At 59.1% G+C, this 23,907-nt stretch overlaps 10 protein-coding genes across 10 annotated transcripts; 4 read left to right on the top strand and 6 right to left on the bottom strand.

Annotated features, from left to right (window-relative positions):
- The first annotated feature begins 109 nt into the window (after nt 1–109).
- Nucleotides 110–1,785, top strand: SDRG_15939 (hypothetical protein). Its single transcript, XM_008622125.1, has one exon. The coding sequence runs from the start codon at nt 147–149 to the stop codon at nt 1,674–1,676; it is 1,530 nt and encodes a 509-aa protein (XP_008620347.1). The 5' UTR covers nt 110–146; the 3' UTR covers nt 1,677–1,785.
- SDRG_15938 (hypothetical protein) lies at nt 1,748–3,768 on the bottom strand. Its single transcript, XM_008622124.1, has one exon. It carries the CDS (start codon nt 3,666–3,668, stop codon nt 1,800–1,802), a length of 1,869 nt encoding a protein of 622 aa, XP_008620346.1. The 5' UTR covers nt 3,669–3,768; the 3' UTR covers nt 1,748–1,799.
- Nucleotides 3,769–3,818: 50 nt separating this feature from the next.
- Nucleotides 3,819–6,482, bottom strand: SDRG_15937 (heat shock protein 90kDa beta). Its single transcript, XM_008622123.1, has one exon. It carries the CDS (start codon nt 6,473–6,475, stop codon nt 3,986–3,988), a length of 2,490 nt encoding a protein of 829 aa, XP_008620345.1. The 5' UTR covers nt 6,476–6,482; the 3' UTR covers nt 3,819–3,985.
- A 466-nt stretch (nt 6,483–6,948) lies between these two features.
- Nucleotides 6,949–7,636, top strand: SDRG_15936 (hypothetical protein; the record flags this gene model as incomplete). The annotated part of the gene is made up of 5 exons (XM_008622122.1): nt 6,949–7,099; nt 7,147–7,268; nt 7,314–7,412; nt 7,460–7,559; nt 7,605–7,636. The coding sequence occupies 5 exons, from the start codon at nt 6,949–6,951 to the stop codon at nt 7,634–7,636; spliced, it is 504 nt and encodes a 167-aa protein (XP_008620344.1).
- A 22-nt stretch (nt 7,637–7,658) lies between these two features.
- On the bottom strand, nt 7,659–8,824 carry SDRG_15935 (hypothetical protein; the record flags this gene model as incomplete). Its single annotated transcript, XM_008622121.1, has 4 exons — nt 7,659–7,998; nt 8,045–8,186; nt 8,235–8,338; nt 8,391–8,824. The coding sequence occupies 4 exons, from the start codon at nt 8,822–8,824 to the stop codon at nt 7,659–7,661; spliced, it is 1,020 nt and encodes a 339-aa protein (XP_008620343.1).
- Nucleotides 8,825–9,752: 928 nt separating this feature from the next.
- On the bottom strand, nt 9,753–10,690 carry SDRG_15934 (hypothetical protein). Its single transcript, XM_008622120.1, has one exon. It carries the CDS (start codon nt 10,654–10,656, stop codon nt 9,799–9,801), a length of 858 nt encoding a protein of 285 aa, XP_008620342.1. The 5' UTR covers nt 10,657–10,690; the 3' UTR covers nt 9,753–9,798.
- An 836-nt stretch (nt 10,691–11,526) lies between these two features.
- SDRG_15933 (hypothetical protein) lies at nt 11,527–13,161 on the bottom strand. The gene has a single exon (XM_008622119.1). The coding sequence runs from the start codon at nt 13,012–13,014 to the stop codon at nt 11,596–11,598; it is 1,419 nt and encodes a 472-aa protein (XP_008620341.1). The 5' UTR covers nt 13,015–13,161; the 3' UTR covers nt 11,527–11,595.
- A 661-nt stretch (nt 13,162–13,822) lies between these two features.
- On the top strand, nt 13,823–15,433 carry SDRG_15932 (hypothetical protein). Its single transcript, XM_008622118.1, has one exon. The coding sequence runs from the start codon at nt 13,833–13,835 to the stop codon at nt 15,387–15,389; it is 1,557 nt and encodes a 518-aa protein (XP_008620340.1). The 5' UTR covers nt 13,823–13,832; the 3' UTR covers nt 15,390–15,433.
- A 2,635-nt stretch (nt 15,434–18,068) lies between these two features.
- Nucleotides 18,069–20,501, top strand: SDRG_15931 (hypothetical protein). The gene is made up of 5 exons (XM_008622117.1): nt 18,069–19,671; nt 19,713–19,876; nt 19,925–20,050; nt 20,095–20,295; nt 20,336–20,501. The coding sequence occupies exons 1-5, from the start codon at nt 18,087–18,089 to the stop codon at nt 20,450–20,452; spliced, it is 2,193 nt and encodes a 730-aa protein (XP_008620339.1). The 5' UTR covers nt 18,069–18,086; the 3' UTR covers nt 20,453–20,501.
- A 650-nt stretch (nt 20,502–21,151) lies between these two features.
- SDRG_15930 (hypothetical protein) lies at nt 21,152–22,516 on the bottom strand (the record flags this gene model as incomplete). Its single annotated transcript, XM_008622116.1, has 3 exons — nt 21,152–21,377; nt 21,599–21,718; nt 21,762–22,516. 3 exons carry the CDS (start codon nt 22,514–22,516, stop codon nt 21,152–21,154), a joined length of 1,101 nt encoding a protein of 366 aa, XP_008620338.1.
- Nucleotides 22,517–23,907: the final 1,391 nt, after the last annotated feature.

The following is a 23,907-nucleotide window of genomic DNA, read 5'->3' as shown; positions in this document are numbered from 1 at the left end:
CCGTTGGCTTTGTCTTCAACTCGGCCGAGACGTGGCGCCGTATTGTCGTTGGTCTGCGCACGTACCACTTGGTCCACAATCGAGTGTCTGTGCCGACAGCGTTTGTTGTGCCAAGCGCGCCCGAGTGGCCGGCGGACTTGCATGGCATGCGGCTCGGTCACTGGGTCGACGTCATGACGTCGGCGAGAAGTTACCGGCTGGTTCCGGCGGCCACCGTTGCCGCTGTCGATGCAATTCGAGCGGGTGAAGAAGGCGATGGTTCTCTCGTGTCAGCAGCAACAACCAGTGGGCAAATTGGTGCGTCGCCGGTGAGTAGCTTGGACATCGGCCCTGTAGCGGATACTACCCTCCGTCGTGATGCGGTGCCAACCTCGGCAACGCTTGCCGCGGTCGATTTGTCAACGGCCCAAGAAGCACAAGCAACAGCCACCCAGGAGCCCGAGGTCGCACCGGCATCGGCTGACGACATCGAGTCCCTTTGCGCTGCACCCGACAATGTAAGCGGCGAAAACGATGACGACGACACGATGGATGACGACGTCGGAGGCATCGACGTCCAAGACGACGAAAACGATTTTGCACTCGAGCCGTGGACACCGATGGCAGCGGCCAGTGAACCCGCTGCCGAGTGGCCAGTGTCGATGTGCATCGGCACGGCCCCGCCACCCGTCGTCGACAACCATGTCGCATCACCGCGCCCATCCGCAGCGACGACCCCCGTCGGCTCGCCAGCGCATCCGGAGCCATCACCAGCGAGCGCCTACGAGCCCGACGTCGGTGCGCCACCCGCTATTCGCACTCGGTCTCCGCCGCTCGAAGCTCATGTCGACGACCAGTCGACGCCCCTGCTCCAAGCGCTGGAGACCTTCAAGATTATCTACCACCATCTGGAAGTGCCCCAGGACTTTGTCGTCGAAGCCATGGAGCCCTGGCCAGCGTCCGTGCACGGCCTCCAACTCGGCGGCGTTGTCATATCCCTTCGCCTACTGACTCCGACCGGTCTCGCACCGTGGATGGTGGCTCGTCTCGACGCTCTCGGCTTTGAGTGGACACCTCTATGCTTTGACTTGGTCAACGGTGCCATGCAGCATCTCGCCGACGAGCACCCGGCGTACCCGCCATTATCGTTTGTTGTGCCGGCGCAGCCGCCGTGGCCGCAAGATCTCTGGGACGTCGACTTGCTCCAGCTCAGCGCCAAACGTGATGCGTGGCTTGCAGAGATGGCGATCCAGTATAGCGATAGCGCGTCTCTGGCACTGCTTCGGGTGCCGTCGATCGAGCCGCTCGCAGTGACATTCAACAAAGTCTACCCGGTGCAACTCGTGCTGCAGTGCATTGAGGTGTACCAAGCACTGCACGGCCAAGCTCTCATTCCGCTGCTTTTTCACGTCCCGCTGCGCGACGCCAAGTGGCCTCAGGATGCGTCGTTGATGCCGCTGGGGTACTTTGTCTGGGCGGCGCAGGACCAGTGGGCAAATCTCGACCCGTTGGTGCGCAATGCGATCTCTGCGTTTGGTTTGTCGCCCGACGACGACATGGACGACGGCTGCGCCATCGACAACGACGATTTGATCGATGGCGACGTTGGTGGCGAAGACTACAACGACCAAGACATGGCTGGTCCCGTCAACATCGACCCGAGAGACGAACTTGATCGCCGAGTCTTTCGGGCATGAAAAGCCAGCGTCTCCATTGGCAACGCCAACAGTCCAGCAAGGACCACGCTTCTCACAAACGTACACTTGAAGATGCCACAAACAAGACTATTGCATTATCATAGACAGAGAGGAAGAGGAAGCTTAGCGCACTTTGTGCTTGATGCCGAGGAGCTTCATGAGGCCCGTCTCGCCGCAACCGCCGAGCGCGCAGCCCGTGTCGACGTTGTTGTCGCCTTGCGTGACCGGTCCCTTGGTCGTGTAGATTCCGCTGGCCTGCATGAGCGCGTCGCCGTGCGAGGCGTTGACACGCGTCCGGTGGTCAAACACGGGCGTCCCAATGAGCGAGAGGACGACCGTCGCATCGTCCGCCAGTTGGCTCAGCGCGTGGGCAAACCGAACGTCCTTGGCCGCAAAGAGGCCAAAGTCCTTGCTGTTGTACTGCGAGTACGCGGCGCCGTGCGTCGACGACCAGAGGCCGCGCGTGGCCGCAAACGCAGTCGTGAGCGACGGCCCCGCGACCGTGTCGTCGTGGTCCATGACAAAACCCACGGCTTTGGAGCTGCACCGAATGTACTCTGGCGGCATCGTCATGTGCGTGTGCCACGCCAAATCAATGTCGATGGTCGGCACGAGCATCTCGCCAGCCTTCTTGGTGCGGACAGCCTCGATGAACTGCCGGTACCGGACGAGGCTCGTTGCGAGCACGTCGTCGTTGAGCCAGTACTCGACGTTGGGACACACCTTTTGCACAAAGTCAAGCTGGCGGTACATGGCCTGCACGAGGTCGATCGAGAAGGCGCCGACCGCGTTGACCTGCACGAGCACGAGCGCGCGGTGGATGAGCTGCCGGAAAAAGTACACGCCGTCCTTGCACGCCGTGTCGGCCACGTCGGCGATGCGCGCTTGCACCTCGGAAATGAACGTCGCCCACGTGCCGTCGGTCGGGATCCCCGGCGCCGCGATGCGCAGCGTCACGTGCGCCCGCTTCTTGTTGGTGAGCAGCTCGAACGTCGGGTGTTCTTGGATGAAGACGGCGATCTGGAACGTCTCGTACGCGAGGTCGCTCTTGCACTTGGCACAAGAAATGACGTCGCCGAGGATGTGCAGTCGGAACTGCGCGTCAGCGGCAATCGGGTGTCGGCACGTCTTGTGCGGGCACGCGCTCAGCGTCTTGCGCAGCGGCACGTTGAAGGCCGTCGTGCCGTGCGCGGTCTTGTAGTACGTCTCGGGCCCAAAGAGCTCGTGGCAAGAAGCGCACCGAATGTCGCACTGCTGCAAATACATGCTGTCCTTGGTGCAGCGCGGCAGCTCGGCGTGGCAGTAGGGACACACGCCCGCGATCATCTTGAGCGACTTCTTGGTCGGCCGAGGCGCGTTGGTCCCGAGGGCGAACGCCAGCGGGTGCAGCTGGTACACCGTGTGGCAAAAGTTGTCCGGTGCCGGCGCCGTCCGAAGCGACACGTGCTCGGCCACATACGCGGCCTCGAGGTCCAAGAGCGTCTCGTAGAGCGCCGGCGCCGATGGAATCGCTTGAAGCAGGTCGTACATGCGCTTCATGCCGCGGACATGCGCCTGGACGTCGGCGACCGACGGCAAGTGCGTCACCGGCGGCAGCGCAGCCGCGTTCGTCGTCGTCGCTGCGAGGAGTTGGCGCCACACGGGACCGTCGGGTGCATTGCGTTCGCTCACAAACGGGCGCAGCGCTTCGAGCAAGTCCATTTGCGCGTTCACCGAGTGGCAGTCGAGCAGCAGTTGGCGACCGGTCGCAAAGCCGAGGTCGAGCAGCGTCGGTGCGATCGGTGTCGGCGCCACAATGTCGGCGCGCGTACAGTCGCCGAGGTCATATGCGTCGACGATCGGCGGGACCGGCTGGTCCTTTGACGGCGGCGCCGCGAGCACGATCAGCGTCCGGCCGGCGACCGTCGAGAGCGCGAGGGTGCGGGCGACGCGGGACCCGCGCACGGGGTCGATGGGGTGGACGTGGACGTCGAGCGAGAGGAGCGAGGTCATCGTCGGCAGAGCGAGGCGAATGCGAGAATGATGCACGTCGTCGCTCTTGCCATCCTCGCTCAAACGCAATTCCAAAATTTCAGCAACCGACTCAGATCCAATCTGAGTGCGAAATGAACCAGTTGCTGGCTGGTTTCGGCAAACAACTGACCAAGTAGCCGCAAATTGCGTGCTTCTGCGGGCGTCCGCGTGCAACTACATGCTCTGGCGCAACCCGTATCCAAAATATCAGTATATTCACCCAGAAAATCGCCTTGCGATTCCTGCACAGAAGTAGTACTATGTACAACGGTCGCGTCGTGGGTGCATTCCGCTGCCTACAGCTCGTCCTTGGCATCCGTCTCGGCGTCCATCTCAGCCACTGCCGGCTCGTCGTCGGCCATCAATGGCTCGTCCTCGGTCGTCGAGCTCTCGTCGTCCAAGAGCACGTGCTCGTCCTCGGCAGGCTCGTTGTCGTCGTCGTCGTCGTCCTTGATCTCTTCTTCGACGATCGCCGGCAGCTCCATCTCGGGCTCGAGCTCGAGCGTGTCGAGCTGCATGCTCGACTTCATGATGCGGTACACGCGCGACGAGAAGTGGTCGACGTCGTCCATCGCGAAGCCCGAGTTGGTCAACGCCGCGTCGTAGAGGAGCCACGCGAGGTCCTTGGTCTCGGTCGACTCGCCCGCCGTGTTGAAGAGGTCGCGGAGCTTGACGACGATCGGGTGGCGCGGGTTGAGCTCGAGGATCTTTTGCGCCATCGGGTTGGCCGCCGCGGGGTTGGCGAACGTCTGCGCCTTGATGATGCGCTCCATGTTGGCCGAGTGGCCCCACTGCGACGTGACCATGACCGCCGGCGTGTCGAGGCCGGCCTTGGAGATGGTGATTTTAGAGATCTTGGCGCCGTAGAGTTCCTTGAGGCCCGAGATGAGCGACTCGTACTGCTCCGTGTAGAGCTTGTGGCGGCGCGTGAGCGTCGCTTCGTCGTCGTCGCCAAACTTGAGGCCTTCCTTCGTGATCGACTGCATCTTCTTGCCATCAAAGTCGGGGATGTGCTGCATAACGTACTCGTCGAGCGGGTCAACGAGGTACAGGACCTCGACGCCCTTGGCCTTGCACGCTTGCAAAAACGGGCTCTTCTCGACAGCTTCGACCGACTCGCCCGCAATGTAATAGATCATATCCTGCCACGACGCCATGCGGCTCACGTACGCGGGGAGGCTGATGTACTTGTCCGGGTGCAGCGACGACTTGAAGCGGAGGAGCTTGAGCAGCTTGGGCTTGTTGGCGGCGTCGTCCATGATGCCGATCTTGATGTTCTTGCCAAAGTTCTCCCAAAACTGGAGGTACGTGGCGCTGTCGGTCGTCGCCGGCGCGTCGTCCGTGGTCTCGTCCGACGTCTTGGGCTCGTCGTCGTCGTCGTCGGACGTGTCGTTCTCGCTGAGCTTGCGGAGCATCTCGAGCACCTTGCGGATGAGCTTCTTGCGCATGACGCGGAGGATCTTGTTCTCTTGAAGCGTCTCGCGCGAGACGTTGATCGGGAGGTCGTCCGAGTCGACGACGCCGACGATAAAGTTGAGGTACTTGGGCAAAAACTCGTCAAACGAGTCGGAAATGAGCACCTTGCGCACATAGAGCTTGACGTCGGCGCGCTTGTGCTCGAAGCGCTGGTAGAGGTCGTGCGGGGCCTTGGACGGGATGTACATGATGCTCTTGAACTCGATCTCGCCCTCGGCGACAAAGTGGATCCACGTCAGCGGGTCGTTGGCGTCCTTGCCGATCGCCTTGAAGAAGTTCTGGTACTCCTTGTCCTCGACGTCCTCCTTGTTGCGCGTCCAGATGGCCTTGACCTCGTTCACGCGGTCCCACTCCCACACCGTTTTCTTCTCCGTCTTCTTTTCGGGCGACGCCGCCGGCTCCTCTTCCGCCTCGAGCTCGTCCGACTCGGTCTCAGTCTCAGTCTCAGTCTCGGTCTCGGCCGACGTGTCGTCTGTCTCGTCGACCTCCTCGTACTCGTCCTCGTCCTCGTCAACCTCGACCGTCTCTTCGTGGCTCGTGTGCACGTAGATGGGGAAGTTGATGAACTCGCTGTAGTGCGACACGAGCTGCTTGAGCTTGGCCTGGTCCTGGAACTCCATCGCGTCCTTCTTGAGGAAGAGCGTGATCTCAGTCCCGCGGCCGAGCGTGTTGCCGCGCGGGTCCTTGGTCACCGTGAAGCTCGCGTTCGCGTTCGACTCCCAAATGTACTGTTCGTCGTCGTTGTTCTTGGAGACGACGCGGACCTTGTCCGAGACAAGGTAGACCGAGTAAAAGCCGACGCCAAACTGGCCAATCATGGTCGCGTCCGCGCCGTTCTGCATCATCTGCACAAAATTGGCCGTCCCGCTCTTGGCCACGGTCCCGAGGTTCTTGATCAAGTCGTCCTTGGTCATGCCAATACCCGTGTCGCGGATCGTCAGCGTCTTGCCGTCCTTGTCGTACGAGATGCGGATCTCGAGCTCCTTCTTCTCGCCGAGGAGCGAGTTGTCCGAGAGCGCGAGGAAGCGCAGCTTGTCGAGGGCGTCCGACGCGTTCGAGATGAGCTCGCGCAGGAAGATCTCCTTGCTCTTGTACAGCGAGTTGATGATGATGTCCATGAGGCGGCTAACCTCGGCCTGGAACTGGAACTTGTCGCCATTGAGAAGCGCGCCGTCCAGCTGGTCGACGCCCAAGCTTGTCTCGACGAGGCCGTCTACCTTGGCCCCATGCACCTCGGAAGCTTGCATGCTCATGGCGCAGAGGACCGTGGCAAGCAACAGCAGCCCCTTCCAAATCGACCGCGCTCCCATGTTCGTGTTGCAAATCGGAAAATGACCTCCGAAATGCAAGGTCGATCTTCCGGATACGGACCGATGTCCGGAAAACAACGCTTCGAAAAACGAACGCGCGATGGTATTCCTAAGCGACATACAAATATCAAGTGTATAAGTATGCATTTGTATTGCCCAGCTAGCTCAAAATATCCGGATGCTGGTAAACCATTTGATATTTGTATGGCAATGCCTATGGCCGTATCCGGCAGGAAAGATACCGTGTCAATTTTCGAAGTGGAAATTTCTGGAAGCCGGGATCGACGGGCGCCGAGGCTCGACGCGCAGGGCATCAGCATGTAGCCTCGTGCTTGGCTCGCAGAGACGCTAGAGAAGGATCGGTGGATCGAGCCTACGAGAGCTGCTGTCGTTGGTTGGCGACGCCGGGCAGGCGGCGACGGTACGTCTTTGGTGCCAGATGAGATCTGACTTGTGAAATCTCAGTTTTAAACATGCGTTGCGCGCCGGTAGTGGCTGTCGCCATGAGCCTGGCGGTGGCCAACGCCTGGGTCAAATCGCGCTGGGACCATGCCAAGGCCTTTCAGAAGATCGGCCATGCAGAGCTCACGTGCGCGTCAACGACCCAGCCCGCCGGCTGCTGCTGTCCGTCGACGCGTCCATCCTCGCATGCGACTCATGCGACGTACTAGTGTGTTGGACGATTGTGCACGACATCGAATCGCAGCTCAACCAAACCGAGAACGACCACCACATGGAGGTCGTCTTTCGCATCAGCGAAGAGAAGAAGCAAATTCCGTACTCTCGCAGCGAGGTTGACAACATGCTTCTGATAGTCCCTCAAATGCTCGCTTGTTAGGGGCGCATCCTCGAAGTGCTCGACACGGTGTGCGACGACGTGCAAGTGCCGAGCACCGGCACGCCCCATCGGCGCTTGAAGTACGCCGTTGCCAACGCGGTAGAACTTCTCTTCTCGTGCATGCAGCCGACCACCTCGCCGTCTAGTGCCACCACTTTGTCGACGAATTCGCCGACGAGCTCACGACAGCGTTCTACAACAACCTCTCGCCCCAGCAAGACCCCGTCTGCGTGCACAAGCTGCGAGGTACGACGCGTGTCGATGACGGAATGGGCGTCACCAATCCGATAGCGTGCGCTTTGTTGCCCAAGGACGAGCTCTAGTCTCTACACTTATACAGCGTGTTTACGGCGCCTTTAACGAGACGAGCTTGATCGCGCCGAGTCGATCCTTGTTCTTTTCGAGCGCGCCCTTGTCACCGACGTACGCGAGCACGGGCTTGGCCGGGTGCCATGCGATCTGCTGTGGCGAGTCGGTCATGCCGATCGAGAAGGCGAGCTCGCCTGTGGGCACGTGCAGAATGGGGATGCACGGGTCTTCGCTGCCCGAGGCGAGGAACATGCCGTCGTGCGAGAACGAGACAGTGCGGATGAGCGACTGCGACCCAATGAACGTGTGCTCGCAGTAGACTTCCTCGAGGTCCCAAATGCTCACGAGCGAGTCAGCGCCGCCGAGGGCCAGTCGCCTACATCCATCATCATTGTACGAAATGGCAAGGGCGTCTAGTGTACCGGCCGGTCGGGTCGAGGTCCATCGCAAAGCAGCTGCCCGAGTGCGCAATGACCTTGGTCACGTTCTCTAGCGTCGGGGGTACGGCCTTGTCGTCCTGTGCGATCTTCATGACCTCAAAGGTCCCGTATCCCGACGGATGGCCTACACCAGATCTTCGCATCCGAGAGGCGCCACATAGCAATAGCGTACCAGCTGCGACGAAGAGGAAGCCCGACTTGGAGAACTGGAGCTCGTTCACGTCAAAGAGGTTGACGATGCGCCGCACCATCTTGTTCTTGCGCGTGTCGATGAGGCTACATGCATGATGCAATGAGTACAAGCGAGCGAAGAGGACGCTGTGCGTACTAGATGGTCGTATCGTTGTGGCCCGCAGCAATGTACTTGCCGTCCTGGCTGTATGCGAGGTTCATGATCTCGGACGAAAAAGGCAGGTTGGCTGTAGCCTTGGACGATTTCGTGTCCCAGATGCGCACGGTCTTGTCGCCGGACGTCGACGCCACGCGCGTGTTGCTCGTCGGGTCCCACGTCAGCTGGTTCACCGAGTCGCCGTGGCCAATGCAGTCGGTCACGAGCATGTTCGTCTCGGGGTCCCAGATGCGCAGCGACTTGTCCGTGCTGCCAGACGCGAGGAGGCTCCCGGCCGCGTTCCAGCCCAGCGCGTACGTGTAGTTGGAGTGACCCGAGAGCTCCGAGAGAGGCGCGACCGTGCCATACGTCTCGGGCCGGAACGACTGGAAGTTGACGCGCGGCTTGGGCGCCAGCGGTGGTAGCTCGCTCATGGGTTCGTGGTCGGGCGGCGTATTTTATTGCATTTTTAATTACACCAGGTGAATTGTAAGGGTGGCTCTTATTTTTAATACGAGGTGGCAGGGCCGGCGGTGATTGGCTCGCAGGCCGCGGTGACCAGATTGCGATCTTTTGCCGTCCGAATGCCAGCGTCGCTCTTGCTCTCAAAGAAGTTTTGGTTTACGGGCTGCAAGAGTATCGCCAGTGCATTTAGCTCAAGGCATCGGGTCTCGATCTCGGGGTGTCTGTGAGGATCAAAGACTGTATCGACACCCCAGCAGCCTTTGACACGGAGGTTTTGAAGGTTGGATCCAGCGCTGTGGACCGTTTGCATCGTCCAAGCACGAATGTCTCTCTCAATGAAGTACATCGTGCCTGCGTGATCTGCCCGCGTTCTTGAAGTGGACCCTCTACAAGCGAATACTATGTGTATTCCTCGTGCATTCCATTGAAGAAGCGTCGCCGTTGGCCGCATCGATGGATCTGAGTTTGCATCGCACATCATAGATCACATTGTCTACGATGCGCGACCATGAGCGACTAGAGTGTATGGGTGGAATATCGTCATCTGCTTATAGACTGGGTGAGCACCGAAGGTGTCCTGGAGCTGCGCGAGTCGCTGCGTAAACATAAGTTGCTCTGCATCAAGTTGGCATTGCTTCGTCATAAAGGTCCTTCGTGCGTTATGCGTCGAGAGGAAGGGTCGTGTTGACGTCGCACCTACAGTCAAGGCCATAAACTTACGTTCAAGGTTTATGGCCTTGCTGCAGTGAACGCACTGCATTCGCAAGCGCTGCACGGATCGATTGCGAATTCGAGCCAAGTTCGAATCATGCAACCCCACATCTGAAGGTTTGATGAAGCAAGCGCTGCCACGGATGGTCCTTCAGCGCGTTGCTGCGTCAACACCGAAGACGTGACTGCGATTGGCCAAAAAGGTGTTTCTTACTACTAATGATACAAATGCTTAGAGCGTCTTCTTCTTGTCCGCGATAGCGGCGGTCTTCTTGGCCGGCGCCTTGAAGAAGTAGCGCTCGAGGAAGAACTTGAGGAAGAGCGCAAAGTAGCTCGAGTACATGAGGATGCCCCACTTGAGGTTCTCGCGGTCGAGCTCGCACGTGACGCCGGCCTTGACGTAGTAGACACCGGACGCGCAGACGGCGACGCCGACGACCATTTGGAGGAGCTGGATGATCGTGACAAACTTGGCCCACGACGCGCGGATGCCAATGGCGGCGAGGAAGTAGTAAAAGTACATGACGCCGTGCACCGTGTAGTTCATCGCGACGAAGAAGAGACCGCTGGGCGAGAGGTTGGCGTACGCGTGCCAGCAGAACATCAAGACCGTGATGTGGTGGTACCAATGCAGGAAGATGAGCGGCTTCTTGCGGAGCACGATGAACATGGTGTCGACGAGCTCCGGGATCTTGGAGAAGATGAAGAGCGTGACCCAGAACGAAACCGGGCCGTGGCCGTAGTGGGGCATGGCTTCGGCGCACACGGCGTGGTGCCACCCGCGGACCGCGAGCGTGTTGAGGAGGAAGGGCACAGTGCGGATCGCGCCCATGATGGAGAAGGTCGCGAGGCCGAGGTTCCAAAGCGCGAGCGCCGTCTGGAGGCCGAACGCCGACCGCGACCGCATGACTTCGCGGCCGCCGAGGCAGAGCACGCAGTAGATGGCGCAGAGCACGACGACGTGGGGCATCGTGTCCTTGCAGAAGCCGTGCTCCCACGTGAAGAACCACTTGTTCTCCCACTCGAACGGGTAGAGGACGCTGAGCGCCGGGTACTCTTCGTGAAGCGCGGGCGTGCGGGGGAAGCTCATCGTGTTGTCAGGACGAGGCAAAATGCAAACTGAGACTTTGTCGCATTCTTGTAGCCGAGGTTGCATCAACAGCGTCACCCAAGATCGCTCTATGCCTCTTCGTGGCCAATCACAGCGCGGCGCATGCGCGTCGGCTGGATATGACATCACAAAGATCGGCGACAACCGCACTTTAGAGAACCCGCGGAGGGAACGGCAGCTTGAAACGACGCGCCAGGTGGCGTTCGATCGTACCTAAACGAGATCGCTTACGAAATCAGAGATAATTGCCATGTCGCACTTTAGGCGTGCCCCGAACTCGGACGACGGGACCGCATCCGGATGCGGCATGACGTCATCCCACTCAAGCTCTCGCCCAATCAGAGGCGCGCGCTATCGACGTCATGGGCAACCAAGTTGCCACGCCATGGTTTTGGTCCGGAGATTGTAATCAAACGAAAGGCTGGTGGTGGGGACGAGACGATGAAGCGAGAATGCGGCAGAGACTGTCGCTACCAGCTTCGCTACCGCTGTAGTACCTACGAGCGACGATCGTTGCTTCACTCCACCTCGATGCGGCGCTCAGTCTCTCTCCGTCACGCACGCATGGCGCAATGCAAGTCCGAGAGGCAGCCCGAAGATGTAGGTTGACGCTGACGACGTGGCGCCGCTACTTACTACGGTACTGGCACCGCAGAATTGCGCAGATCTAGAAGGTGTTGACAGAAAAGGCAAGCCATCGGTTTCCTGTCGTACGTCGACAATGGCGGGCCCATGCAGCTGCGAAGGACTTTGATCGCATATGCCATGTCCCTCGAAGAGTTTATAGAATGCTACATAGCAATGCCGCAGAGCCTATGCCAAGCGTGCACACGACGGCCACCCACAACCGGCCCAAACGTCGGACACATTTTATCCGGATAGTGAGATATCAGACTAAAGAAACGCAACTTTAAACGCTTAGATTTGCTTGACCGGCTTGGGCAGCAGCATGAGGATCGCGTAGGCCGCGACCAGCCCGGCATGGCCCGCGAAAAAGACTTGGCCCCAGCGCGCAATGGACGCGCTCCACGAGAGCGACACGAACGCGACGGCGAGGTAGTTGATGACGACCACGGTGCAGAGCCAGCTGAGCACGTCGTAAACGGCCTTGGACGCAGCGTGCGCGCAGAAGTATGGGCGGAGCTTGGCGCGCGCAAGGCGGTTGACGGCGGTCGGCAGCGGCACCGTGAGGAAGAAGAGGTAGTAGCCCGGGTAGAAGCCGTGCCAGAACGCCGACACAAAGTACGTGATAAGGAGCGAGTTGCCATGGCGGCTGTACACGTAGCGCTCGAGCCACGCCTGCGTGCCCTTGTTCCACGAACGGCTGAGGTCGCGGATGCTCTGGCCGAGCTCAAAGCCGAGAATGTCGACGTTCGAGACCGCGTTCCAGCCCACGACGCGGCCGTTGCCGTCAATGCCTTCGCAGCCAAAGCCGCACAGCACGGTCGCACCTTCCGCGATCTTCCACGCGCAGTAATACTTGCAGCGCGTGAGGAGCAGCGCCATGTAGATCGCAAACCCGCGGTAGAGCAGCGGCGCCGACGCATCGCCAAATGCGCTCTCGAGCGTGAACGTTGCGCCAAACTTGGCGATGCTCGCCATGCAGACGACGCCGATCGTGAGCTTGGCGGCTGCCGCGGCAAAACACGACGTGAGCGCCGAGGCCTTGTGCGCGAGCTTGAACGTTGCGCCCGAGACGGCGTCGGCATAGCTGCGGTACTCGAAGGCGGGGCCGGCGAGGAAGGTGGCAAAGCAGAACGCAAAGCCGTAGAACTCCACGAGCGACGGCAGCTCCGCGATCGCATACGTCTTGCGGACACGTGCGACCTTGTCCGGAAGGTCCAACGCCGGCGCGGCTGCGCCATCGAGCACGTTGTACGCGAACGACGTGAGCTTGATCACAAGGAGCATCTGCGGCCCGGTAAAGTCGAGGCTCCACCCGAGGTAGTCGACGTAGATGCGATAGAGGTGCGAGAGCGAGAGGTACGTCATGTTGAAGAGGAAGACGAGCATCGGGGCGCGGGCCGCGGGCGCATACTTGACGAGAAGATACGTGACCGTTGACGCTACGAACGAGTGGATCCACTGCGACCCAAGCACGAACTGCGCCATGAGGACGCCCGAGAAGAACGAGAACCAGTGCTTGGCGCGCGGCGGCAGCGTCCGGAAGGCGAGCGCGAGCGGGTACGCCGCAAACAAGCTCAGCGTGTAGCGCAGCTGGTCGGGCGCGAAGCCGAGGACCTTGGAGAGCGACGCGACGTGCGCGTGCAGCAGCTCAAACGAGAACGGACAGAGCGCCAGCGCATATGCATCCAGCTGAGCGGCCACCGCCTCCATCGGAATATGTGAAATGAGAACTGAGATTGTTGTATACGTAGTATGTGCGGTAGCTTCGGGGCGACTTGAGCTTGGGCGCGCCAACTGCTGGAACTCGGCGCTGCCACGCTGGCGCCAGCGGGTATCGACGCAATCCAAGCGCCGGTTATGACGCAGGCCGAAAAACACACGCAAAGTGCGCAAAAACGCACTTTAACGGATTTCCCGCAAGGCCATTGGCTCGCTCGATTGCGCTTGCACGTCATCGACGGTGACGTGGATCGGGGAGCCTCGGCAGCGCTCGATGGCCGGAGCCAGCACCAGCGGTAGCCACGGACTGTCTCGCGATCGTGCGAGCCTAACACCACGTGGCGACAACCTTTGGTGCGCTTCAGCGTTCGACAGCGTTCGTCCACCGTCGCAGCAACTGCACACGTGCAGCGACACGAAATGACTTGCGTCGCCCTGCGCGCTGAGCGCGTGCATGCTGACAACTTTTCGCATCAGCTTGCATTGGTAGCATCCACTGGGGAGCACATGCAGTGGGTTCGTCCCGTCCATCTTGCAGTCGTATTTCTATCTTGTTTCTCGCTGGCAGTCTTACTTCTGCGCCATCAGACGCTCGTTTCTAGCGCCTCCTTGCAACGCAGTGTCTAAAGCCTCGTCGCTGCTGCGTGTGCTCGTCGCGCATCATGCATCGAACGTTCCGTGCTGGGTCAAGGAGTCCGCGGATCGAGCGTTCGTGGCCACTGCTCGCAAGCCTTGAATCTTGCGTCGACAGTCCGGATAACGACCGGATACGGTGTTGATGCGAACAACTGGCCAATCACGAGCGGCGGATGATGGACGAAGGCAGGATGGCTGAGTGGCATTTGTCATTTTCCGCCACGCCAGCGACGATGGAGTTCGGGTCCGCCCTTCGCGTGCTCGATGGCTACATGGAGGCTATCGCGCCGACGCTCACGCAGCTCGACGGTGTCGCCCAGACGCTCACGCCGCTCAAGTTTGAGGCCGCCAACGCCTTCTTGAACGAGATCGCGGCCGGCGCCGGCATGGAGCTCGACCAGGTGCGCTACGCCGTGTGCCTCTTCGCCGTGTACCCGCTCGCGCTCCTCTTCCAGCTCCTCCCGACCGCGACGCTCAAGCACCTCTACTCGCTCGGCGTCGGCGTCTCGCTCGCGCAGTTTGTCTTTGGCTCGCAGTGGGTGCACTCGTTCTTGATGTCGTTCTTGACGTACCTCCTCGTGTGGCTCGCGCCCGCCAAGTTTGCACCGTCGATCGTCTTCCTCTTCAACATGACGTACATGTCGCTCGCGCACCTCTACCGCATCTACGTCGACTACATGGGCTGGAGCCTCGACTTTACCGGCCCGCAGATGCTCCTCGTGATCAAGCTCACGGCGTTCGCGTACAACTACTACGACGGCGTCGTCGACATCAAGCGCCTCAACTCGCCCACGGACAACAAGGGCCTCGCGCGCGTGTACGCCAGCCGCAAGGCGCTCAGCGTGAGCAAGATGCCGTCGCTGCTCGAGTTCTTTGCCTACGTCTACTGCTTCACGACGTTCCTCGCCGGCCCGGCCTTTGAGCTCCGCGAGTACCTCGATGTTGTCAACGGCGCCAAGCGCCTCGGGCCCGGCCGCTTCCTCGCGACCATCTCCAAGTTTGTCGTCGGCGTCACCTTTATGGGCCTCATGGTGGCCTTTGGCGGCGCTTACCCGATCACGATGCTCTACAGCGACGAGGTTGCTGCCTTGCCGCACTTCGAGCGCATTTTGCAGCTGTACATTTGCCTCTTCTTCGTCAAGGCCAAGTACTACGGCGCTTGGAAGATCTCGGAGGGCGCGACTGTGCTCTGCGGCTTTGGTTTCGAGGGCTTTGCTGCCGACGGCGCGTCCAAGGGCTGGAACGGCGTGAGCAACATGGACGTCCTCGGCTTTGAGTTGGCCCCGTCGATCCGCGAAGGCTCGCGCGCGTGGAACAAGGGCACGCAGGCGTGGCTCGAGCGCTACGTGTACAGCCGCACGGGCAACTCGCTCATGGCCACGTACTTTGTGTCGGCGTTTTGGCACGGCTTCTACCCCGGGTACTACATCTTTTTCATGAGCATCCCGCTGCCGACGGCCGTCAACCGCGTCGCGTTCAAGCGCATCCGGCCCTACTTCCTCGAGGCCGACGGCTCGTTCGGAGCCAAGAAGCGCGTGTACGACGTCATTGGCACGATCTGCACGATCTTCACGCTGCACTACCTCGTCATCCCGTTCCAGGCGCTCTCGTGGGAGCACTCGCTCGCGGCGCTCACGCACATGAAGTTCTCGGGCCACATCATCATGGCCGTGCTCTACGTCGTCTTCTCGCTTGTGCCCATGCGCAAGCTCAAGACCAAGCAGCAGTAAGAATGCACTAGATAACCACAGAATGGTCCTAGATACGTTTGCAATTCGTGTTCATCCGACTGAAACAAGATTGATGCAGCCCATCGCAACCGAGGTAGATGGTGTGACAGTCCATGTCGGCGACGTCCGTTCATGTAGTGTGCCGTTGTCGGCGACAGCAAGATGCGGCCTCGTAGTCCGATGTATAAAGCCGGATGCCACTGCAACCTTCAGGCCCTGGGCTTAAAGAACGAAACACGTACAAGGAAGAACGCTGGCAACGACTCGGCTCTCAATAAGAAGTGATTGGGACACAGTATTCTTCCGAATACGTACAGAGCTCGGATCGGCGGCGGACGTGTAGACCGTGGAACCACCAACACATGTGTTTCAGAGTCACACGCGGTGAGGACACGATGTCTACTGCCGCTTTCAAATCATTTTGAAACGGTCTTGGGCCATAGAAGTGCACGATGCCCCACATAGCATGCACCTCAATAGTCCTTGAACGAGGCGTTTCTGGGGCCAACCATGTATCCCGAGTGATGACACCTTTAGAGCGCTCGCTCTGGTTGTATTCGAGGGCTACCTTGGAACTTGGTGCGTTCGACACGCCAACGCTACCACTGTAGACACTCGTACTCGGCCATGTCCACGGGAGGAGTCACACGCTTCAGTGTCCATCAAGCTGTCCATCACCCGCGAGCATCCCACGGCTTGACATCTCTGCGCTGCCCTTCTCAGCCACGTGGCCTTCGTACGGTAGAGTCGGCCAGCGCATGAAGGCCAACACGATGGCTCGAGATACAAACACTAAGCATAGCACCTTATAGGCACCATATCGACCACAGAAGCATTCTCAGTGCTACAGTTGGACTCCAACGGGCGCGATCAACCACGGTTAGGAACCCACGATCGAGTAGAAACGTTGAGGGTATGCCTCTCGGAAAGGGTGCGTTGGACACTCGGCAGTGCCGTGTCCAATGCAGCTCTCGATCGGTCGCCGGTGGCCATTTCGAAATAATAAGCATGGACGCAGAGAGCACGGGAAACGACCGGACGCAGCGAGCCCGAGCGAACGCACGCGCCTACTACCAGCGGCACCGCCACGTCATCTTGGCCAAATTGCGCGCGCGGTACGAAGACGACCCGGACAAGGAGCGCAACCGGCAGCACGAGCGGTACCATCGCCGAAAAGCTGAAAAGGCTGCCCAGCGACAAGCCTCGGCAACAAGCCCACCACAGGCTGGCAGCGTTAGCCCGCACAGCATCCACTTTATTCTAAATTAACGCCATAATGACGCAACGAGCAAACTATAAAAATATATTCGCGAGACGCTTCGAGGTGCGCGGAAAATGATCCTGACACGCAGCCCAAAGCCAGCCAATATCGATCGCCACGCGCGTGACCTGAGATGACTCCCGTAGTGCAATACAGACTTTAGAGCAACATTCACAAAAGGTTAAAAGCAGGGATATAATCAAGAAAGCTTTCCGTAGCAAGTAATTCGCGCCACCGGATCTCCCCAGGGATGGATAGGACGTCTGGGAACCGCTTGGTTGCCATTCGACTTGATGCGGTCCAACACGGGCTCCGCCACGATGACTGTGCGGGAAAAGTGGTAAGTACTTAACAAGTCAAAGCGAGCACGGAAGATCAAGTAAGTGGCCCACTCAGTGTGTATGAAAAGGAACTCGCCAAGGTGATGGGTGGATGACGCCGTGAAGAGCACGCAGTGCGTCTACACTGGTTGCAAGGTGCGATCCAACGTGCCATTCTGTTCAACAAAAGAAAGAGGATCGATCGTAGTGTCAGCGAGTAGGCATCATATCAGGACACCGGTGCAACTGGGTCGGCGGCACTGCGTTTGGAACATAATCACCCATAGTCGATACATTGATATATATGGCACTGGAGTCAGACCTCGAGGTGCCATCGTCGCAGTCGTACAACGTGGGCAATGGTAGACAACAGATGCCCTGAAAGCGTTCAAGAGCAAGGAACCGCACCGTAGTCTGCGTCTACTTCACTACATGTGCACTGGTAGTGACGATGAGCCCATCCACTGTCAAGAACGCGATCCCCAACAACATTCTTGTAATTTGAGCATGGCGACGATATCGTTGTCGCAACGAATGACACTTCACCACAAATGTTGCCGACCTGGACCACCGTTGGGTCAATGTTGCGTAGTACGCTCGCTAACGTTGGTACGAGGGAATGCAGCCGATGAGACCACGTTTGCTTCGTACGACAGTACACCGAGCAGAGCGATTGCGGCAAAACCAAGACGCAAACTATTGAAGCAGTGAAGAAACAGGTGACCGACGTCTTGAGTCGATAAAGCCTTTCTATCAACATTTGATCATCGCAAGAGCAAACGTGTACATCACCCGCCTCGTTGAGCGATCCCTGCAAGCGTCTTCGCGACAATCTGGCAACATCTTCGTGGCGCCAAGGGCCCGTAATCGGCCTCGTGCGATGCCATTGGTCAAAATGTCACCCAGCTGGCGGTTTGATTGTCCCATGTTTCCATCCAATGTCCAACTAAATCCCATGCGAAGTTTTACACGTCTCTAGATTCGGCACAAATGGAGATTCAATTCGGCACCATGTCCAATAAAAATGGGAAAAAGGAGGTAAATCCCAGATCGCGCGTTTGACAGGCAACGCAAGCGTCTGTCTTTCAAATCCCAGCACTTTGCCATTTGACGCCGATGGTCGTTGACGCCAAGGCTGGCCTGCACCGCGCTCGGTCGCGCTTCGTGCGCCTCATCCTCAACAAGGACGGCAACATGGACGCGCTCGAGGAGCGTCGCGAAGAGCTCGTCGTGCTCGAGCGCTCCAAGCAGGCGTGGACCAACTACCGCCGCTTCTGCCAGTTCCGCTTTGGCTACCTCGCCTTCCTCGTCCTCATCTCGATTGTCATCTTCTCGTTCGCGCTCCTCATGGAGCTCTTCTTCGCGGTCTTTCTTCCCGCCGCGCGCGAAGACCCCAACTACTACCTCCGGTCCTTCCTCATGCTCCTCGCGCTGCCCGTGACTCTTCTCTTCCTCTCGTACATGTTTGAGGAGGCGCTGCGCCTCTTCTCCGATGCGCTCAGCGGCACGGAAGGCAGCCTCGCCAACTTCCGCCTCTCGCTCGCCGTGCTCATCCACGCCGCACGCCACAAGGCTGCCATGACGCGCGAGCACATGGACCTCTCGAACGTGGACCCGTACTTTGGCGACAACGCGGCGCTCGAGATCCAGCCGCGCGCCATGCCGGGCGACGCCGAGAACCCGGTCGCCGGTCGAGACATTGACTACTCGACGTTTGTCCTTGTCGATCTGATTTGCCCGATTTTGTTTGAGGTCGTGACGCTGATTGCGTTTCTGATTTCGCTGGTTGCGACCTTTTCGCTTTCGGAGGCGTTCACGACGTACCTTCGAGCCGGCTTTTACGTGGTCGTCTTTTACCTCTGTGTCTGGGTCGTCGGCCATTTCTGGACCACGCGCAGCAAGCGCATGCGGTACCTCGTGCTCACGTACCGCGTGCACCGCGAGCGCATGAAGGCCGAGGTCCGCGGTCTGCACAAGGACAAGTGGGCCAACCATTTCTGGCTCCTCGACATTGGCTTCCGCGCGCTCTACTGTCTCGGCTGGACCAAGCCCGAAGACGTCTCGGCCGCGCCAAGAGAGCCTGGGCGACTCACGCGCGCGGTCCACGCCGTCAACGAGAAGAACCCGTACCGGAAGCTGCATCCGAACCTCAAGATTTTGTTGATGCTGCCGTGCATCTTTGCGGGCGCGTTCGTGTCCTTTTACGTCTTCCAGCTCGGCTGGCCCATCATGGGCTGCAGCCTCCTCCTCCTCGCGTCGGCACTCCGGACGCGGTTCCCGCAGATCTTTGGCACGTCCTTCTTTTACTTTATCTTGGCGTTCGTGCTCCTGGCCTTCATGTTCATCTCGTCGGCCTCTGCGATTGGCACGTTTGTCAAGGGCGGCTCGTTCGACGTGCGCCCGCCCGTCGATCCGCTGCACCCGAACGTCTCGATCGCGCTCCCCGGGCAGTTCAACATTCCCGTGTACCCGATTTGCCACTTTTCGCACCAGACGCTCGACGTGATCGACTTTGTCTTGATGGCCGACGCCGCGTACGGCTCGACCAACGAGATCCAAGACGCGATGCTCGGGAAGCGCTTCAACGGCACGGCGCTCAACAACTGGAGCGTACCAGATCGAAGCAACCTCCAGACCGACCACCAGCAGTGGCTCCAGATCGACTTTGCCGACTTGAACGTGACCGTCGTCGCGATCCGAGGTATTTCTTTGAATTTTACGAATTTCACAAATTTGATGCAGGCACGGCGTCGGCGGCCGATGCGCTCCAGGACATGCACTACTGGTTTGGCATCACGATCATGCAAACGGCTAACATCTTTATCCCGTTCCTGAGCCAACTGCCCCAGGACTTTGTCGTCAACCTTCTCTCGCTACGTTTCCTCAACAAGATCATCCCGACACCGGTACAACCATCTGCTTTGACACCTTCTTCTATATTGTTGCTATCGTAGGTCTACCAAAAGCTGCTGGACAAGGTCGAGACGCTCAAGAAAACAAAGTCCAACATCGTTGTGACAGGCCATTCGCTCGGTGGCGCCATGGCCGCCGTCGTTGGCGCCAAAATGCACTTGCCCGCGGTGCGTGGTTGTCGTCTTGATACACTGAAACCAACGTACGCTAGGTCTCATTTTCGGGCCCGGGTCTCTTGTATTCACGCGGTCGGTTCGACATTGACGACGAGCGCCCGATTCGCGACTACGTGCTCACGGTCAAGCCCCGAGGCGACTTTGTGCCGCGCGTGGACCGCCTTGGCGGCCTCGTTCAAGACATCGACTGCCGCCGCAACAACCCGAAAGCATGCCACAGCACCGACACGCACGCGGTACGACCGACCTTTGCGGCCACGCTCAGTCTTGTTTTAGTGCGAGTTTTACCTCACGTGCGGCGACAAGCGCGGCCGCGACTGGTCCCGTGTCTGCGAAGAGTACCGGAACCTTGCCAAGAAGATCGATTCCATCACAACGCAGAGCAACAACTAGCTACATAGTGTCGCGTTGGAAATGGACACGTGTATATTCTTTGCGTCCATTCTTTGCTTGAGTCGCCTGAAATCATCGCATCGCTACGGACAACGAGACCCAACACGTCACCGCCGTCAAACTGGTGTCATGGGATGTACTACCCTAAACCTGGTCGTAGTATTGTCGACCCCCGCGGAAGTATGTCAAGACCAGCGCACTCTTTTACACATATTCAGATGTTTAGAGCATCAAACGGCAGCGGTGGCTTCGATAGGCACGCGATCCAAGTGCGTCAACGATGTGAGAGTCGATATCGTCTGGGAGGGCCTCGACGACAAACGGAACTCGGTGAACTGAACTACACTATAAAGCTAGAGCCCACAAGACCTGTCACCGACGGGCACGGGTTCGCAACGATATGGCGCACGTCTGTCTTCAAGTCGAGGTCGCGGACGTGGCGGCCCGCTGGCGGCGCCATCCCGGTGCAGCGCATGGTGGCGTATATCTCCTAAGGCGTGCATATGTTGTCGCTGGCGTCTCCATGAGCTGTGTTGCTGTCTCGGCCGTTGAGATCGTGGTCACGTTGCTAAGGACCAGTTTCGTCAGCACCGGCACTGACGTCAAGCTGGCCAGGAACAACTGCTCGTCAGGAACCTCCCAGAGGTGAAGGCAGCCGAGTTGCGCGAGCATCGGTGCCGCAGCTGGACTGGTCGTCAGTTAGCCGAAGATGCTGCAGTTGAGGGACTTAAGCTGGGTGTGGCTGACGGCCGTTGTGAGGTCGTGTAGCCTTGCGTCGTTGATGGGACCGTTCAAGTGCGGGTTCCATGCCAAGGTCTGGAGGGTCGACAGGAGTCGCCGACGGTGAAAGCCACCGAGGTTACCGACGCTCGAGACGCCGAGCTCGTTCAGCGTCGTCGTGGATTGCAGCGCATCGCAGAACGCACTGCGGCTTTAGGCGTCGACGACCTGCGAGCCAACATGGTTGGCAAGGCCCGTGTCTCGATGGGCTCGCCAAGAAAGGCGAGATGAAAGACTTTTGCATATCAACAGCAATGGCGAGTACGTCACGACTGCACCATCCGGATGCGACGAGCTTGCGCAAAAGCCGTGGCCCGGGCGCGCATGAAACCTTGAACTCGGCCTGGCTGTGAAGGATCGAGCGACCTTAACGTCCACGCAAACAAGAGCACAGCAACGCCGTTCGCACCCAGCGGGTTGTTTTGCAGGCGACAGGTCGCCAACCGCGGATGATGTGCGAGGAGGCAGCCCAGCGCCTTGGCGCCGCTGCGCTTGGTCTTGTTGCGGCTGAGGTCCAGCGTGCGTAAACAGGGTTTGCATGAGCGCAGTCGAGAGCGCCGATGCGCCGACGTCACCAAAGCCTTGTTTGACGAGCATGAGCGTCTCGAGGTGCGCGGCGTGTCGGAGGAACAGCGCGAGGGCAAGGACATCAACGTCGTGCAGCTTGTTGGACGTGAGACCGAGGTGCGAGCAGCGCGGTAAGAGCAGTGCGAGCGTGAGGCAGTGGGTCGTCGAGAGATGGATTTTGGTCAAGCGCAATGTTGTGAGCCGCGTCAGACGTGAAAGGTCGTCATCGAGAAAGCTCTGCACATCAGGACCGTCCGTGTCTTGACTCACGTCCGAACTACGCGCGTGTAGCAACACGAGCGCGCTGTTGACGAGCCTTTCGACCACATAGCTCGTTTGAGAACGTGGAAGGAGCTCGACGTCGAGGTGTGTCAGGTGACCCCACAAGGTCGACCCGCCGTCCTCTCCAAGCCGTGTTTCAAGTGAGGCGACGCGCGTTCGCTCTGCCCAGAGTTGTCGAGCGGATGAGACCTCCTCCACGTTCTTCATCGTCAGCGACATGAGCGGTGTCGCTTGGATCCATGCGGTGAGCGCCGCAGCCGCCTCGTCCGGAAAGCGCACCTTGAACACACCGCGCAACGCAAGCTTGTTCACGCGACGTATCGAGACGAGAAGGTCGGCCAGCGCCGTGAGAAATGAGCTTTGCACGGCGTATTGGCCGTCCGTAGGCGGTATTGGCCGTGCCGAGATACGTACGTCGATGAAGCGATGCCGCATTGGCGAGGAACAATTGCCGGACGGTCGCTAGCACCCGCGCGTTCATGATCCATATTGTCATCGTTATCGTGAGAGAGATATGGTCCAACGTCGGCCATGCGCGCGGCAACATGGCGACCTCCGGCACAACGGGCTGCGACATGACCGATTCGATGCAAATCAATTCGTTGAAAAATCACCCAGTGCCCAACAATGCCGCAAATCAGCACGTTCCATCTCTCTCCATCACTAGCGACTTGTAGTGGGCCGTTGAAAATAATCCCAGCATTCTCCAACATTTTCTACATTTTGGCCATGCACCGCCACGGCCGGCGTCATGGAAAATGGCATATGAGCAGAGAAAATATTATATTCTCCTTGTCGTTGCGCTCGTTCCATTGAGTAACGGCAAGGCCGTCGTTGCGAACGTTGGCATGGCGATGGATTTGAGTGCAGCGCGCGACCAACCGCATGCAAGCTTCGCGCCGAGACACGAGTCGCGCGTCGACGCCCGAGATGTACGTAGAGTGTGGCGGCAGTGACGAGCGCGCGAGCACCACACCCGCCGTAGGTCGAACGCGGCCCTAGCGCTGGTCGTTCTGGACGCGCAAGCGCATGATGCCGTGGCGCTCACGATGCTAGATAACGTGGCGTCGCTCCCAGCGTCGTCGCAGGTCTGGGGAACTTGTCCAAGCGCATCTCACGGAGGCGGTCGCGTGGCCGACGCGCGAGAGGCCGTCGAAAAATTTGGCCAGGGCTCCGCCCTAGGACCGCATCGGTGGCTCGTCACGGATGCTGAAGCTGCGCCACGCCTACATCAACGTTGCATGAGCCTGCGGACTGAGGCCTGTGCTCGGCTTGCCACATACGTGCTGGCGGTCCTGCGCGACGATGGCCCACAAAAACTTAAAATGGGGCAAGAACACTGGTGATTGGCTAGGATATAGTGTGTATTTGGTTACACTGAAATACTGTATTACGGACAGGCCTCCTTACGCTGCTCATTACGGGGCATATCGCAGGCGCGATGCCTTCCTCGGCCACATGCAACACGCTCTCCAGCGTGAACAAAACAAGATGGCGTCCTCAGTTTCCGCGATTCCAACCTATTTTCAATCGAAATATCGTGCCGCATTTTGGGAAAACCGACGCTCGGCAGTTTGAGTTTGGTGTGAGCGCCCAAGCAACGGCGCGGCCCAACAAACTGGTCGCACATCGGGTCAAGATCCATAGCCAACTGTGGCAGCCAGAATTGGGGTCGTTGGGGCTTTCAAACCCCGCGATTTCATGTAGAGTACTTGAGCAATTGTGCCACCACCTCAAAAAATGAAAAATGGTTTTACGTGTGATGACGCCACGTTCAGCGTCGGAAACGACATGTACACCGTTCAGTGAGTGTGTAGAGAGGCCTA

This window comes from Saprolegnia diclina (assembly GCF_000281045.1).
Source record: "Saprolegnia diclina VS20 unplaced genomic scaffold supercont1.107, whole genome shotgun sequence".
Lineage (NCBI taxonomy): Eukaryota > Oomycota > Saprolegniomycetes > Saprolegniales > Saprolegniaceae > Saprolegnia > Saprolegnia diclina.
The sequence above is the reverse complement of the archived record's forward strand: the minus strand, read 5'-3'. Positions and strand labels throughout refer to the sequence as shown.

Bases quoted from the DNA above. Each gene is read 5' to 3' on its own strand.
- SDRG_15939 (XM_008622125.1), top strand. From the start codon at position 147: ATGCGGCTCGGTCACTGGGTCGACGTCATGACGTCGGCGAGAAGTTAC.
- SDRG_15938 (XM_008622124.1), bottom strand. From the start codon at position 3,668: ATGACCTCGCTCCTCTCGCTCGACGTCCACGTCCACCCCATCGACCCC.
- SDRG_15937 (XM_008622123.1), bottom strand. From the start codon at position 6,475: ATGGGAGCGCGGTCGATTTGGAAGGGGCTGCTGTTGCTTGCCACGGTC.
- SDRG_15934 (XM_008622120.1), bottom strand. From the start codon at position 10,656: ATGAGCTTCCCCCGCACGCCCGCGCTTCACGAAGAGTACCCGGCGCTC.
- SDRG_15933 (XM_008622119.1), bottom strand. From the start codon at position 13,014: ATGGAGGCGGTGGCCGCTCAGCTGGATGCATATGCGCTGGCGCTCTGT.
- SDRG_15932 (XM_008622118.1), top strand. From the start codon at position 13,833: ATGATGGACGAAGGCAGGATGGCTGAGTGGCATTTGTCATTTTCCGCC.
- SDRG_15931 (XM_008622117.1), top strand. From the start codon at position 18,087: ATGGTCGTTGACGCCAAGGCTGGCCTGCACCGCGCTCGGTCGCGCTTC. The intron at 19,672-19,712 runs GTATTTCTTTGA...AATTTGATGCAG, and splicing joins GACCGTCGTCGCGATCCGAG to GCACGGCGTCGGCGGCCGAT. The intron at 19,877-19,924 runs GTACAACCATCT...TTGCTATCGTAG, and splicing joins ACAAGATCATCCCGACACCG to GTCTACCAAAAGCTGCTGGA.